This window comes from Colius striatus, chromosome 8, assembly GCF_028858725.1.
Source record: "Colius striatus isolate bColStr4 chromosome 8, bColStr4.1.hap1, whole genome shotgun sequence".
NCBI lineage: Eukaryota > Metazoa > Chordata > Aves > Coliiformes > Coliidae > Colius > Colius striatus.
In genome coordinates this window covers 35,113,476-35,128,885 of record NC_084766.1, presented here as the reverse complement: position 1 = coordinate 35,128,885, position 15,410 = coordinate 35,113,476, and the positions used below count along the sequence as shown (strand labels likewise).

The following is a 15,410-nucleotide window of genomic DNA, read 5'->3' as shown; positions in this document are numbered from 1 at the left end:
TACAGTTTGCTAATGCAAGTTGGTTTTGAAATTGATTATTCCTTATAATCATAGCAACACAAATGGCAACTGATTATTGCTCTTCATGTTCTACAACTTCATAAGAAAACACTTGAAAAACTGTCTCATTTCATAGTGTTTTCACTGAATTGAGGGAGAAGTCACTGGAAGTTCCTTGGGAAAGTTGTTCTTTGTGAGTCTCTAGAGGATGGCTTCAGCATCCCGTGCCTATGTGACAGTTGTGAAGCCATCTATCAGCTGCTGATGAGCTTAATTTTTGTAACCATTAACCCTTTTAAGATACTGTGGCAGTATTTGAGGAGATGTGACATGTAGGATTATCCTGGCTTTGAAAATGTTCATGTGTTTAGGCCTGTGTTAGCTGCAGACAGAACTGAATGCATGGTAAATGTTAATACTGTCACTATGCATAGCTGCAATGTAGAGCTGTAAAGATACCTACTGGAACCTCCTGAGATTTGCACGTTCAGATGTGGATTCAGATTATTGGCTGTACTTTCACGGTCAGGAGGGAGTTTATTGTTTTTGCTTCACTTGCTTTGGAAATTATACTTTTAAACTCAGCTTTAGGCTCACCTTTGAGTAACATATCTGTAGGGAAAAAACCCACATGATTAATAATACCTCAGAAAGAGAGAATCTATTTTTTTTCTCCTGGGCACAGTGCCCAGCTCTGCAGCTTTGGGCAAAATGCATCTCTTTATAGCTCAGATATAGTGGAAAGTAGGCAGGAGGCATCCTGACCTTTCCATCCTGTCTACCATCTTTATTTTTCTGAGATTCAGTGAGGAGAAAAATAATGGGAATCTGTGGAAGTTACTTAAAAAACCTAGATGAGGAGGCTGAATCCAGCCTGTAGCATACTTCAAAAGTGATTCTTCTCTTCCTTCAGTTCTACAGAATTGTATAAATAACATGTACCAGCAGAGGTTGAAAGCTATGTTGGGCACTGTATGAGTATCTAGGTGAAGATCTTTTCTATTAAGCTTTTCCTATTAAGAGTTCTCTATAGAATCTACTGAAACAACTGATTTGAGGTGTTTTTTCCAAAGCCAGCTTGGCAGCTCCATTGAAGAGAGCATTACCTGCAGCCAGTGAAAAATACAGCACAAATATCCCTGTGCAGCTCTTCAGAATAATCTTATGAAGGAACCATTTTGCACCCACTACCCCCATGAGTCCTCCTGCTGAGGACCAGCTTTTTACCCCACATGTATGTGTAACAGCTGATGGAAATCAATGGGAGATTTGTATCTGAGAAGCCTGCAGGACCACAGATCAATAGCACTCTTGGTCAGAGACAGGAGGCACAAAGCAGCCTGCCCACCTCAGGTGGTACGTGGGCTACTGGAGGGACACAGGCTGGGCCTCAACCTGTCCATGACTGCCTCCCAAAACCTTGACAGCTGAGAGCAGCTACTAGAGATAGACCAGTTACTTTTGTTTCCCACATATGGTTTTATGTGTCTTATATGTCCCATACCAAGCTCTTCATTCATTCAGCTGCAATATATTCCGGTTGTGCGATTCGCTTGTGAGGGCAGAGGAATTGATGGAGCTTCTTTTGAGGATCTTGCTTATGATGTCTTTCCATGTCTTCTTGTACTGATGCCGTAGCAAAGAGTACACAAAAGGGTCTGAAACGACTTTGCTGTAAGCTAAGCACTTGGAAATGATTCCCCAGTGGGAATTGATGTGGACCACAGAGGATAATTCAACAAGTCTGTGGAAAGAGGAAAGTTAAAAGAGCGAATAGTTGTATTAAAAATACAGAGAGACAGCACAACTGTAAGCAAATGATCCCCCAACATTCCCTCAAACTCTTCAATCTATTCCTGGCCAATTGCAAGAGAAAGAAAGAAAAAGCCGGTCACACTCATGAAAATGTGATTGTAGTTCTCCCCTCCAAGACTGCAAATGTAAACTTAAGATCTGTTTCCCAAGAATGGGAACATACAGTTCCCATCACTGTGTCTTGACCTCCAAACCTCAGAGCATCCTAGACTGGTACTTCTGTCTGTACATTTACAGTGACTGGAAGCAGACCTTGGATGTATTCCCTTTTAAAAAGCTCTCTTGATCATTTGCCTCAATAAATGTTGAATATGCCTTTTGGAGAGTAAAAACTGAGTCAAAATCTCTGATGTAGAGCTGGGTTTTCAACTCGTCGGGATCACTCAGGCCAAGATACTCACTTTAGAGTATTGTACCCAACTCTATTTTTACTGTCTAGTGAACACCATGTTTGGTATCACAAATACTCTGTGGAAGGCAGGTCAACACTTCACAGAAAGTTCTCTGCTCATTCCAAATATCATGCATCACCTACTGATAAATCATTTCCTACATAACATATCCTCAACCATTACACTTTGAGTCTCTGCCAAAACTTATCTATACTGACAATGTGTTATTTTCTCTGATGTCTCTAGGGTTTTCAGTCCTAATAAGAGCTCTTGTTAGACAGTAACATTTACACTTCTTTATGTTTTTTCTTCATTTAACACTTTTTTTCTTGTGCGTTTTTCTAGTAGTGTGTGTCATACTATCAATGTTTCTGAAGTTCATCACAGGCTTAATATAGCTCCAAAGGGAATGAAAGGAGTATAATCTTCTCAGGTATGTTTCCTGATGACTCTCACACTTCCTGATGCATCATGAATGCAAATTTAACCACAAGACTCGTAAAAACATTATTTCTGCATTGTTTAACATACTTTTCTAAATATCAAAGCAAAACCATACTTTGAGCACTGAAGTCTGAAACCATTGTTTGGTCTCATGGGAGTCTCATTCCCCTGCCATTAGCTACTTAAAACCACAGCATCTAGTCAGAACTCATGCTTCTAGGTTCCCTTTAGTGTACCTGAGAAGCCACCTCACCAGTCCTATCTATATTTCTTAGCCAGTCCAACTCTTACAGAGAGAATTTGTCTGGGTCACAGGACAAGCACACAAGGAAGAAAAGCTCATTCATGGAGAGATGGCATAATATATCTTTTCAAAACAGTCATTTTAAAGGTCAAACATATACATTTGCAGCTAATTCAGCAAGGCAAACCTTTTAACTCCTTGGGAGAAGGAGGTATCTTTGAGCAACACTGAAGGGCAGTTCTGTTCAGTATCTGTCTCTACAGCTGTTGAGAAACTATTGGCTTTTCTAGAGGATGACCAGCCTGATGTGCTGCTGGAGAGACCCACTATGCAATGGCAAATATGATCTTTGCTCAAACTCTTTTCAGCAGCCTGTGTTCTTACACCTGCCTGGAAAACACTTCAGTTGCTGAAGTTTCTTCAGACAAAGCACTATTTCCAAGGAGCAATCTCAAGTGTGATTCCTGTAGCAGCAATGAGAATAGTGTTGGTATTTCAAGCAGTTTAGTAGTCCTTTGAGCACAAAAATGAGACTAAGGAGCTTTAATTTGTTACACTACTAACTACAAGCTTGTCCTCTGCATTCTGGTTTGCCTAGACTGCCAACTCCATGACAAAAGCACTGGTTCCTCTTTGATAGGAATGCTGGGCTGAGCTCCATGGGTTTGCAGCCAGTGCTGGGGTCTTAGCCACTGTCATGATATTGGTAGTTCTTTGTGTGCTTTGTCCTGGAAACTTGATAACTTTATATATCACTTCCATTACAAATGAGGTGCACCTGTACAAGGATGTTTTGTAGGGATAGTGACATAAGCCAAGATACTCTGGGCTCACAGAGAAACTTGAGGGGACCAGGCTGTTACATGAAAATACTTGGAATTTGCTCTTGGCCCTCCATTGATGTCCCTTGGCTCAGCTGGTCACTGTAAGCAACTTTGAGATACCAAAGTACCATCTGTCCCATTTCTCTCTCATTTCTACTAAACAAATGCTGTTCTTTCAACCTCTACTTGTAACTCATAGGTGATATCTTTCTTACAAAGAAGGATCCAGACTCAAATATCAGCATCATCTACTCAAGCTGCTGCAGGGTGTCATCTGGTGTATTCTCTCTTGTTTAATAAAATGTAGCTTATGACACTCATGTTAATATGCTCTAAAAACAAGAACTATTTCTAAATTAATCCTCTACTGAGTCATATTTACTTTGCAACCTACCATAAGCCATCCTCCTCCTTGTTATTCTCCACTTCCTACATTTAATGCCTCCTTTGCATTTTTAATTTCATCATGTTGAATTTCACCTGGTAGATTTACGTTTACTGGATGCTTTGCAGATGGCAATTTGATGGAGTTTAATTAAATTCAGTGGATGCCTTGAATGACTGAAATGTGACAGATTTCTGCCTGAACCTGTCAATCAGTTCTACAAGAGGTTACCAATCTCCATTTAAAGCATATCGAATAGACACTTCTGGGTTGCAAGACTAGACTTCCTAACTTTCCTTGACTGATCAGCTAAAAAACCTACACTTCTATGCACAGCATTTAAAATATCTTCTATGATTATGTTCCCTAAGTGTCCTTGGTATTTACACATTTAGCAATTCTTGTGCATTATTTTTTATGGTAAATTACACTTGCAGACAACAGGCAGCAAACACAGAAATGCAGATAAACCCTAAGCTGTGCAATTCCATTCCGTGTACAAACAACTAAATGTCAGTCTTTCAAGGCATGTCACATACTTTATTGCCTTTGAAAGAGGGGTTTGTTTCTTATTTATGAGGGAAATTATAGGCATAGCTGCAATTTTCCTGAAAAGCTTCAGGAAAAAGAAGACATTTTCAGTGAAGGAGCATTAATATTTCAGTGCTACCTGTGAATTAAATTCTACTGTATCAGCTACATCATTCCCCATCTTGCTTCCCTAAGCCACTCTTTTACTGCCTGGTCTTCAATACCTTTTTTATTTCAGGGATTTGAACCAGCTCTTTAAGCTTGCATTTCTAACTTTTCTGTTTGTGTTTAATTCTTATTGTGGGTTTGGTTTTTCCCTCCCCACACACACAAGTCCCACAGTATCAGAATTAGACCTTAGTTGTTTCTTTTGTGTTAATGATATCAAAAGCTGACCTCGACTTTAATCTTGTTGATTTTACTGCTTGGAAGACTATTTTGTGTGCTGTCCTGCTATTCAAAAAGCTTTTTTTAAATGATTGCTTCTTGATACAAAGATGATATTGCACTGGTGGTTGGCTGAAATACCCTTTGCCACTTTTGTCCCTTAAGTGGTGCATATATTTCATCAGGCCAGCTTCTGTAGGGAAGCAGACATTTGGGCTCTTATAGCTAATCTTTCAAATCTCTTCTAGGAAATCTTGCAAACCATTGATTTCAGCTATTGCTGTTCCCCAGAGCTGCAGGAACTACCTGTCAGTCCAGAGATGTGAGAATAGCGAGACATCAGAGAGATATGATGATAGCACGCAGCTATCAAGATTTTTGGCTTGCACCATGACATTTTCCTACCCAGGAGGAAAATATCTCTACCTCACATCAGCTGAGGCTTTTGATGAAGACTAGAAGGCTACTTTCTTTGAGTATGTCAATCTAGGATTGCATAGGGAAATTATGCATTCATATACACAGACAGGCAAGAAAGTAACTTGCATTCTGAACTTGCTTGTCTACCTGAGCAGGATCTGCATGAAGAGAGGTCAGGCAATCCCTCTGAAAACAGTTACAGTTTGCTTACCCCTTTTGCCCCAGAGATGATACAAGAGAATTTTAATCTTCTTCTGCCTGTTCCACCATCCTCCTCCATAACCTGAGGGTTTGAGGCTATGAACTTCGTTCTGATATTGCTTCAGGATTTTTAATTTAAGGCCAATTTCCTTCCCCATTGACCGTGCTTATTAACTTACATGAGCAAAGTTCTGTATCTCGCTATGAAATGCCTGGAGTTAGAAATTAATATTAGAAACTCATATGACTTTTTTTTTTTTCTTATGAAAATGCTCCTTGGAGAAAACAGGCTTTGAACAATGTTATTTAATTGCATAATAATAAATTTAACAAAAGAAGAGACGTGAACTAATTGAATATTTACAAAGCAAGAAACAAGCTCTGCTTGGAAATCTGTGATGTGAGGTAACACATCAGTCATCTTGCTACAATAGAAACACTGAATCAAGAAGAATCAGATTCTATGGATACACTATTTAAGAGTAGTTGCTGAACTAATTAGAATGGTGTTGTCTTCATAAAAGAGGTGCCTAATCTGATTTTTACCTTAATGTAATCTGAAAAACTCTTGTTTATTCAGAGAAGAATTCTCTGTTTGGGGTTATAAACTCCTTCATTGTTCCATGGAATTGCAAGAGACAACTATTTAGTTTTACTGTGAAAGCAGACAGATGTTAAAGTAAAACCTTGTGATTTGCAGCTTTCAGGCCTCAATTAATAAAGTACTTAAAAGCATGTTTAATTTAAGTACATTGCTGATTAGAGCTGGCAGTCCAAATGACAGGCTGAGCAATACACTTCATTGGCTGTCTTCTGTTCAATGCCTTGAACTGTGATTGATTGCCTCTATCTTGTGCAAAGCACTGGACATGGTCCAGAAAATAGTACTTGCTTACATGTTTTAGCTCAAAAGCCTCCTAATCCCGCTGACTTCACCACCATCAGCTATGTGAGGGATAGGGGAGCACAGTAATGCATGTCCTCAAAAACCCCTCCATGCAATGGCATGTCCAGCAAGGTCTGAGATTCATAGGATCGTAGAATTGTTTTGGTTGGAAAAGATCTTTAAGATGATTGAGTCCAGCCACTCCCCTCACACTGCCAAGCCCACCACTAAACCACATCCCTCAGCAGCTCAGCTACATGACTTTGCAGTATCTCCAGGGATGGAGACTCCACTTCATCCCTGGGCAGCTTGAGCCAGTGTCCAACAACCCTCTCAGGGAAAAAATTCTTCCTTGTGTCCAATCTAAACCTCTCCTGGTGGAACCTGAGGCCATCTCCTCTTGCCATTTGTTACTTGGGAGAAGAGACCAACCCTCACCTCACTGCAGCCTCCTGTCAGGGAGTTGCAGAGTGCTCCTGTCTCCCCTCAGCCTCCTCCAGGCTGAACAACCCCATTCCCTCAGCCCCCCCCATCACCCTTGTGCTCCAGCCCCTTCCCCAGCTCTGTGCCCGGCTCTGGCCACACTGCAGCCCCTCAGTGTCCCTGTGGCAGTGAGTGAGAGGTCCAATACTGAACACAGCCCTGGAGCTGCAGCCTCCCCAGAGCCCAGCACAGAGGTGTTATCACTGCTCTGGTCCCGCTAGACACATTTTTTCTGATGCAAGCCAGGATGTCATTGGCTTTTACAGCCACCTGGGCACATTGCTAGCTCATGCTCAGCTGCTGTTGACTATCAGCCCTCACTCCTTTCTCTCTGGGCAGCTGTTCAGCCTCTCTGCCCCTACCTGTAGCATTGCATGGTGGTGTTGTGGTCCAAGTGCAGGATGCAGTGTTTGGCCTTATTTAACTCTGAAGACCCTCAATCAGGTCTACACACCCACTAGCTTCATTTCATCTGCAAACTTCCTGAGGGTACACTCAATCTCCTCCTCCAGATCATTCGAGCAGCTGAAGAGGGAATTCCCCAGAGACTATTGTGCAGCAATCTCCCTAGACATGTCAGAACTGAAAAGGCCAGGAAAGTGATAACTTTCACCCCACCTAGCACACCTGGAAAGTGCTCAGACCTTCATGCATGCAAACCCTATGTCTTGACTCTTCTCATAGTCCCTCTCTATGGCAAAGCTATTAGTCCTCAACAAACTGAAGACTCAGGGGAGCGTTTAAATGATTATTGGATTGACTAAAGGGAGGAGGGTCAGGATTTTTCCAACCCTTCTTCTGTATCTTAAGGCTACTGGGACACAACTTAGGATGCCACAGTGTTAAGAGGAGGTGGGGAGGTGATGCCTATGAAGCAGAACAAAAACACTTCTGACAGTCCTGCTTAGAGCACTCAGGGAATCAGGACAGAGCCACAAGCTATTCCCTGACTGCAGTGATTTTCACTAAGTTCAGAGATGCAGCATAAAATGTAATTTAACCATTTGTAATGAGACAAATACTCTTTTATAGCCTGCATGCCTGTAATTATGAATCTTTTCATAACCTTTTATGGTGTGCAGCATGGAGTATCTTCTTGTGACTACTTAAGTGAAAGTGAAGGTAAATGTAGTAACTGTTACAAATGTATTTGCAGCACTGTTACAAAGAAACAGCATGAATTAATTGCCTATTATTATCATGAACTTAAAATCAATGTGACATGCAGGTTTCCATTTTTGCCAAGAGAATTCAAGACCTTCTTGTGGATTGGTATGTTAGAAACAGAAATTCAAGATATTATACTGAATAGGAAAAGCTTGGGGTTGGCTCCATGCCCACTTACATCGAGTCTTTGGCTTCTTCAAAGGCTTTTCATGGTGGATATGAGTTTGACTGCAGTCAACTCCAATAATTTCTATTTTATTGTAGTGAAATAAGAGATACTTTTCAAATATCTTTTTCTTTCTCTGCTCTCCATAGTAACATTTCAGTTTTTCCAGAGCCTTTTAATAAGGAATGCAAGTGGTAAATTTCCTTCAATGACTAGAAAACATTTCTCTGGATATACTCACTTTCTAATACTTCATGTTTCATTGGATTAATTTTGTGTTTCCCACAGGAGCCATTTCCAAAGATAAGCTAGAGGGTAGACATCTGACCATAAATCACAATATGGGTTTTTTAGCTATGAGCCAGAACAGCTTTGCTATTTAATGTTTTTGAGTAATAAACTCTATCTAGTCAGACAAAACCATCATTTAAGTCTGTGGACCATATTCTCACTCTGTTGGATCTTGTTGACTAGGTTCTTACAGTCTGACCTATGCAGACAAGTGTCTTCTCCTGCAGACCACCCCCTGAACTGAGGAGGCAATGTGAAGAATAAGCACCTCTTTGACCTGAAAAAAGTCTGCAAAATCCCGTGGACTGACTTCCTAAATCACTCCCATGTGACCAACATCTCAACCGAGCTCAACAAGCAGAATTTGGCCCACAGACTGCATCAGGATTGTATCAGATGAGTGCTATGACATTTAACATCATTTTGTTAGCTCAGTAAACTCGATCTCTGGCACAGGAGCGGAAACGCCGCACAAAATCTTCACAGAAGACTTGAACAGTTTTCTCTTTCAGAGTGCCCTACTTCTCTGAGTTAAGAGTGCATCTCAGTACTCTTTTCCAGTATATAGGTTTGGACTTACCTTGTAATTACATAAGGTGCAAAACAAAGTATAAAAGTGCCAATGAAGGTGCTGATTTTCTTTGTTGCTCGCTGCCTCCGTCTCTTTTGTTCCTCTAGGCAACGCTCTCTTACACTGTGTGACATTCAACACAAACAAGAACATGAATCATCATATCAGGTAGCAGATTTTAAGGGCTTCACTTATGGAATGATGGAAATCAATCTCTTCAGTAAGTGTTGTATTTGTATGAGCCAATACCAGGTGCATTGCATTTATAGGGGACAACACCAAGCATTAATGCATTGCATGATTACAGTTACTGAGAAATACATTATATTTATACACACACACTCCCATTATATCAGTTTTTATATAGTCAAATTTGTGGACTTCAGCCTTGAATTCAGCTGGAGATCATTTCTTGAATTACTGTAAGTTGTATTTTCAGGCCAAAGTTTGACTCATGATATTCAGAGATGTGGAAATTATCCAGAGTGGGGTAGGCAGCATGCTCCCTCCCTAGAAACAGCAATTCCAGCACTACTACTTTACACAGGAGAAACTTCCCAGCAAGATAAGCAATAAAACACAATCAAATCCATTCAGCAATTGGAGCAATCACTGTTACCCCTTAGCTGTGAATTCTGTGGCCATAGACGTTTCTGCAGCCTGTGCAGCTCTGCATGGCTGCTGTGCTGGACACTGCAAAGCCAGGAATTGTAGAACAAACCCACAGCACTGCAATTTCTGACTCCCTGACTGAAACTAGCCATGTTCCCCACTAAACAGATACAAATTAGTCACATCTGGTGTTTTTCCTACCTGTGGTATTTTAGGACAAGAGTTTTTCCTGGTGGTGGTCTCACCAGGCAACCAGATTACTGCAAAGACCCTTGGTGTGCCAGCAAGGTGATGGGAGCACGGGGCTAAGACCACACTTCCACTCAAAGGGGAATCCCCTTCAGAATCAGCACATTTGCTTGCCAAAGGAGTGATAACAGGAAAGCCTATCCTTTTTCTCTACCTGCTTGTCAAAGGTCTGTGCTGGCTCTGCATTTTAATGGAAGTAGATGTTACTGTTTTCTCCAGGAAGGTAGGTTGATGGGCAGCACTGGTTGCATCTCCCAGAGCACCAGGACCATCTGTAACTAAACAAATTCCTTTGGGAAAAGGCAAAACCAAAGCCAAACTGCACTCTTGAAACCGCCTCTCAACACACATAGCAGTGCTGCTGCTTGTTGAGTCACTGCACAGGTCTTGTGGCAACACAGGCACATCTTGGGCAAACTGAATAGTCTGGCCCATGTGCTGTGTTTTGTAACTGCTTGGCATTGGCCTCTCCATTTTCATTGTAAATTTGAAATTGATGTCTCACTGAAATACATACCAGAGGAAAAGTGTCTCCTCCTTGAAAGAACAGCTCATCTTGCTTTTAATATGCTTAAGTAGTATGAAAGCACATCTAGCACATCTAGCAGTGTTATATATTCTATGTCTGAGTTATTTGCAGCTAGAAATGACAGCTGAGAAGGAAAACAAAATATCCACCTCTTCATGGGAACCTGTGTGCTTTCAGTTCTGCAAGAGCTGGAGAACTTGGAACGTTTTTAGGTGCAGAGTCATGACCTTAGATGTTCGACAGCTGTGCTTAAGAACTGTGTTATTAAACTCATAGTACCCAGGCACTTGATGACATAGGAAAATAAATCTCCAAAATCAGTTCAATCAGGATGTTTTTAGGGTGTTTAGGATCATGTATTTTTTGTCTCCAACAGTTTCCCCAGGTACATCTTTTCCTTACTGGCACATACAAAGCTGTCTTTGACTCCTGGAGTTCATATATGACTTTGTAAGTCCCGATAGACTTCAACCAATTTCTTTTGTTTGGCCTTTCCAGATGTAGCTAATAAATACCACTTGAGAGAGGAAAATATTTTATCTCACTCCTTCATACAGACAATGTACACAGATTTGCTTTTGCACATGCTTTCATGCACTAAGATAAGAACATATATGCAAGTTCCAGTAGTGAACATGGAACTGGATTATTGACTAAGCTTTAATTTAAAGGTTTTAATATCCCTGAAAATCTGAGATACATCACTTTGAAGGTTTGTTATTTTAAACAAAGTTTATGAGATACTGGACTTTAAGATGTGTAGAGCTGGATAAACCAAAGAGATAGTATAGATAATTTCAGTGAAGAAAAAACATGGTTAAGCATTCAAGTGAAGTCTTGCCCAAACCTCTCACAATAGTTAAGATATCTTGGTCTTAAGAACAAAGTCAAGAAAAAGCAGCATCCAGTAAAAAAGCCTAAGCTGACTTGAAAGTACATGTGCCCTAAACATTCACATGGTTTTGTGTGGTATTTAGAGGTTTCCTTTGTACTCATCTTGAATGATCTTCAGAAGATCACTCGTGTCTTTCCAAGTCACAGGTAATAAACCCATCTGTCATAATGTGTCTCTGGACCCCCTTACGGGTGGATTCTGAGCCATAGGAAGCAGAAAATTGTCTGTACACATTTCTCAGCATTGAAACTAGACTGTGCAAGGAGCCAGAAGTCAGGGTAGTCTAAAGGGGGATTACAAACTTAGTTCTCTCACGTGCGTTCTCCCAGCATCCTTGTATATGCTGTTAGGTAGGGTAGTAAACAAGACATTGCCTGCTTATATACCACTTATATAATTCAAATGATGCCCTTCTTATGTCAAAGCTTTATGAACATTACTGACTTCTCCAGGAGCTCTGCAGCCTTGGAGACCTTCCCTCCAAGCAGGGAAGGCAATTCTAACTCTTTCAGCAGTGGGGTAGCTGTCACCAGTTAAGACAACACCATCATAGGTCAAATCAATAACCATTTCTGTAGCCTGGAAAGCTGTAAACTCTCCTTACTTAGAGACATTAGAATAACCTGATGCAAGAGATAAGATTTAATAAGACAGGTAACTTGCAGTAAAGTGCCTGTACAACTCCTCTGAAGAAAGGCTGTCATTCCTGCAGCCCCATTGAATCCACCCTTGAGTGAGCTGCATACAAACACTGTCAAACTAACCTAGACCAGAAAAGAAATGCAGAGGAGGAGAAATACCATTGTGATTTTTGTCCTTTTTCTAAACTTTGCTGTGCAGTCCAGGCATACTTCAAGCATTAGGCATAGCCTTTGCTATAGCCCCAGAGGGTTTACAACACTGTCCTGGGAGTAACACTGGGAGTGCAGGAACTAAGAGCAGTGGAGGCACAGTTTAGCAACCAGACAGCACGTAGGGCAGAAGAGTGTTTTTTTCCTCTGTATGACTTGGGGGATAAGGGAAGATTTATACATATGTTTCTGAAGAACAGTAACAGGACTTGCCTGAAGTTTTGCTCTGCATTCTTGATCAAGAGACAGATTAAACAGCTTAAGTGGAGAATTTTGAGCAAATGTTTCTATTTCTCTGACAGTATGCTGTCCTGCCCTGATCCTTTCAGACTTATTTGCCTCAGGCTTAGGAATCCCCAAAATATGACCTTTTTTTTGAGGACAGCCACATGTGCATTCAGTCCTGCAGCTCGGCTCCTGTCTGGCTGTAAATAGAGAGCTGATGTTTGCCTCCAGCTTGCAGAGCAAAGGACAGCACAGGAGATCAGGTGGGATGTCTGTGTGGGACTACTTTCTTTGGCTGCTCTTGGCTTTCCTCTCTTCCAGGCAGACTATCTCAGACATGTCCCTGTGCTGCCAGATGCCAGCATTTTTCTAAAAGACATTTCCCTTCCCTTCAGTCTCTGATTGAGACAGTCTGAACCTTAAGATCCCATCTCTGACTGTCTCCCCAGCAGCACATGTATCCCTCAGAGCTGCTCTGTTGCCCTGCCTAGCCAAATCATTTTCTCCTCTCTTTTCCCAATGAAATGCATCAGACTTCTCTTTCCAATCATCTGCTTCAAACACACTAAGCTGCAAACCAGGCTGATTTCTTCCCACACTTCAACCACTGGCCCTGGTTTCCCCTTTGCAGAACTCACTTATTGACTCTTCCACCCTGTCCCAGTCATAGCTGAGCCTTACCCCCAACCACATCAGCTCATCAGAGCCCCTCAGTGCTCAGCCAGGACATGATGATCCACCAGCCACCTTGTCCCACTCTATGTTGCCTCAGCTGCTCAGGTTCATTCCCCAAATCCCCATTTCCCAGGCAGATCACTCTGACTTGTCCTGTTGCTCCCTTCTCACCATCCCAGTTTCACATCCTTCCAGCTGTGCCTGTTTCAGTCCTCAGCTTCTTGTGGACAGAGCCATTGCATACTCACAGCTTACACTGACTTTCTCCTCTCCTGCTCTCCCCAGCTCCTCATCAGGATCGCTGCCTGCCCAGCAGCACCTTTGGGCTTGCACCCAGCAAGACTTTCTCTCCCTCAGCTTTACCACTGACCCAGGGAAAGCTCTATCTCCCTCCCTTCTTCAGCCGAGTCTGCATCTCTTCCAGATCCGGACATAGCCTATTCATACAAGATTTATAGTTCATGCAAAATCCCTGACATGAGTTTTTTACTCAGCCACCTCAGCTTATATTCATATCCATTTGTTGTTTGCCTTCAAGCTCATCATCCTGCCAGCCCTCAGACTTTTCTCCCTCTGTGTCTAGGCACAAGGAGCTTGCTTAAAGACTCTCATTTGAAAGGGACTTTATACATCCCTTGCTTGTCACATTAACATTGCTGTCGAAGTCTCTCTCAGTTTGAAGTATGGACATTCAAGTATATGCATTTTGCAGATGTTATTCCTATATAATTCTGCCTTCAGGAAAGATAAAATTACAGAGAGCACAGCAGTAGGGGAGCTGCTGGGTGAAGGAGCTGCACACAGCATCCAGCTCCCCTTCTGAACTGTACTGAGGGACATGTGCAGCCTCAGCCTGCTCCTTCTCAGAGATCCAGAAACATTTTGGGCTGACAGTGCCAAAAAATGCAAATCTATTGATCATTAGATTCACCTTTGGAGACAAAGGGCAGTGAGCTGATCCGTGTCTCAAAGGGAAGTGCATGCTCAGCCAAAACTGCCTGTTTCTTTGCTCTCCCTCCAAAAACAAGCCCTTAAGCATAACAAACAAACAAACAAACAAAAAGAGTTGCTTTTGCAACAGGAAAAATAAACACAAGTAAAAAGAAACATGCAGAATACAAAATGCCAAGAAAGATGCTTCTTTTCTCCCCTTCTCCCTCGCCTGCTGTGATACGGATCTGACTGTATTTGACATACCACCGAACCCCTCCTTGTTTCCTGCACAGTCTCACTTGCTGAACGCACAGGCACCTTACCTGGGATGGATGTCCACAAGCAGCATCAGGGTCTGCATAGTGATCACGTCAATCCTCTTACAGTGAAACCGTGCCACCTTCAGCACTTTTAGATATGTGAAACACAGGACTATAAGGGAGAGGAGGAAGCTGAGGGTGTGAAAGACCCCAGTGAAAATCACAAACTGTGTCCTATCCTCTGGTCTCTTGTTGTACAGGGTGCAGGAAGCATAGAGGTGATGGAAACCCACCCAGGAGAGAGAAGCTGCCACTATCGGGAACGACACCGAGTGTAACCACGTGTAGCTGAGTATGAGAGCAGCATCTTTGTACCTCATTTTGGAGTGATAACTTAGAGGGAAGACCACAGCGATCCACCTGTCAATGCTCAAAGCTGCCATGCTCAACATGGAGTTCGTGGTGAGAAAAGTCTCCAGGAAGCCCACAGCGTGGCAGATCTGATCTCCTCCTGGTTGACTCTTGTAAATGATGCCGGCCAAGGTCAGGGGCATGCTCGAAACACTCATCAACAAGTTGCAGAAGGTGAGGTTGAGGATGAACAATCCCGGGACCTGCTTGCGGATGTCGGCGCTGTACAGGAAGCACATCAGCACCAGCACGTTGGCCAGCAGGGCCACCAACATCAGCACCACCACCACGAAAGCCAGGATCACCTCCCAGATGCTCATGGTGCGTCCGGTCAGAGGAAGGCCATGTCGGGAAGCGCGGGGCGCAGGGTGCTGGCCTCGCCCTCCTCCCCAGCCTGCTCACACTCAGCCTGCTCACACTCTTGCATGCCCTCTGTATTTTTAGAAGAGCTGCAGGTTTTTTTTCTCTCCAACCTCCCCCTCCTCGCTGCTCCTTTCCACGTCAACGCTTCCCGAGACGTGCACAAAAGCGCTGGGAATGCCCATCAAACTGCGAGGAGGGCT

General features: G+C 42.5%; 1 protein-coding gene across 1 annotated transcript; it reads right to left on the bottom strand.

Moving 5' to 3' along the window:
• Positions 1-1,512: 1,512 nt before the first annotated feature.
• GPR26 (G protein-coupled receptor 26) lies at positions 1,513-15,167 on the bottom strand. Its single transcript, XM_010205861.2, has 3 exons — positions 14,500-15,167; positions 9,217-9,330; positions 1,513-1,744 (listed from the first exon to the last, which is right to left on the bottom strand). Exons 1-3 carry the CDS (start codon positions 15,165-15,167, stop codon positions 1,513-1,515), a joined length of 1,014 nt encoding a protein of 337 aa, XP_010204163.2.
• Positions 15,168-15,410: the final 243 nt, after the last annotated feature.

Coding starts and splice junctions, on each gene's coding strand:
- GPR26 (XM_010205861.2), bottom strand. CDS start 15,167: ATGAGCATCTGGGAGGTGATCCTGGCTTTCGTGGTGGTGGTGCTGATG. Junction 9,331..14,499: donor CTTGTGGACATCCATCCCAG/GTAAGGTGCCTG, acceptor AATGTCACACAG/TGTAAGAGAGCGTTGCCTAG. Junction 1,745..9,216: donor GCACCTTATGTAATTACAAG/GTAAGTCCAAAC, acceptor CTCTTTCCACAG/ACTTGTTGAATTATCCTCTG.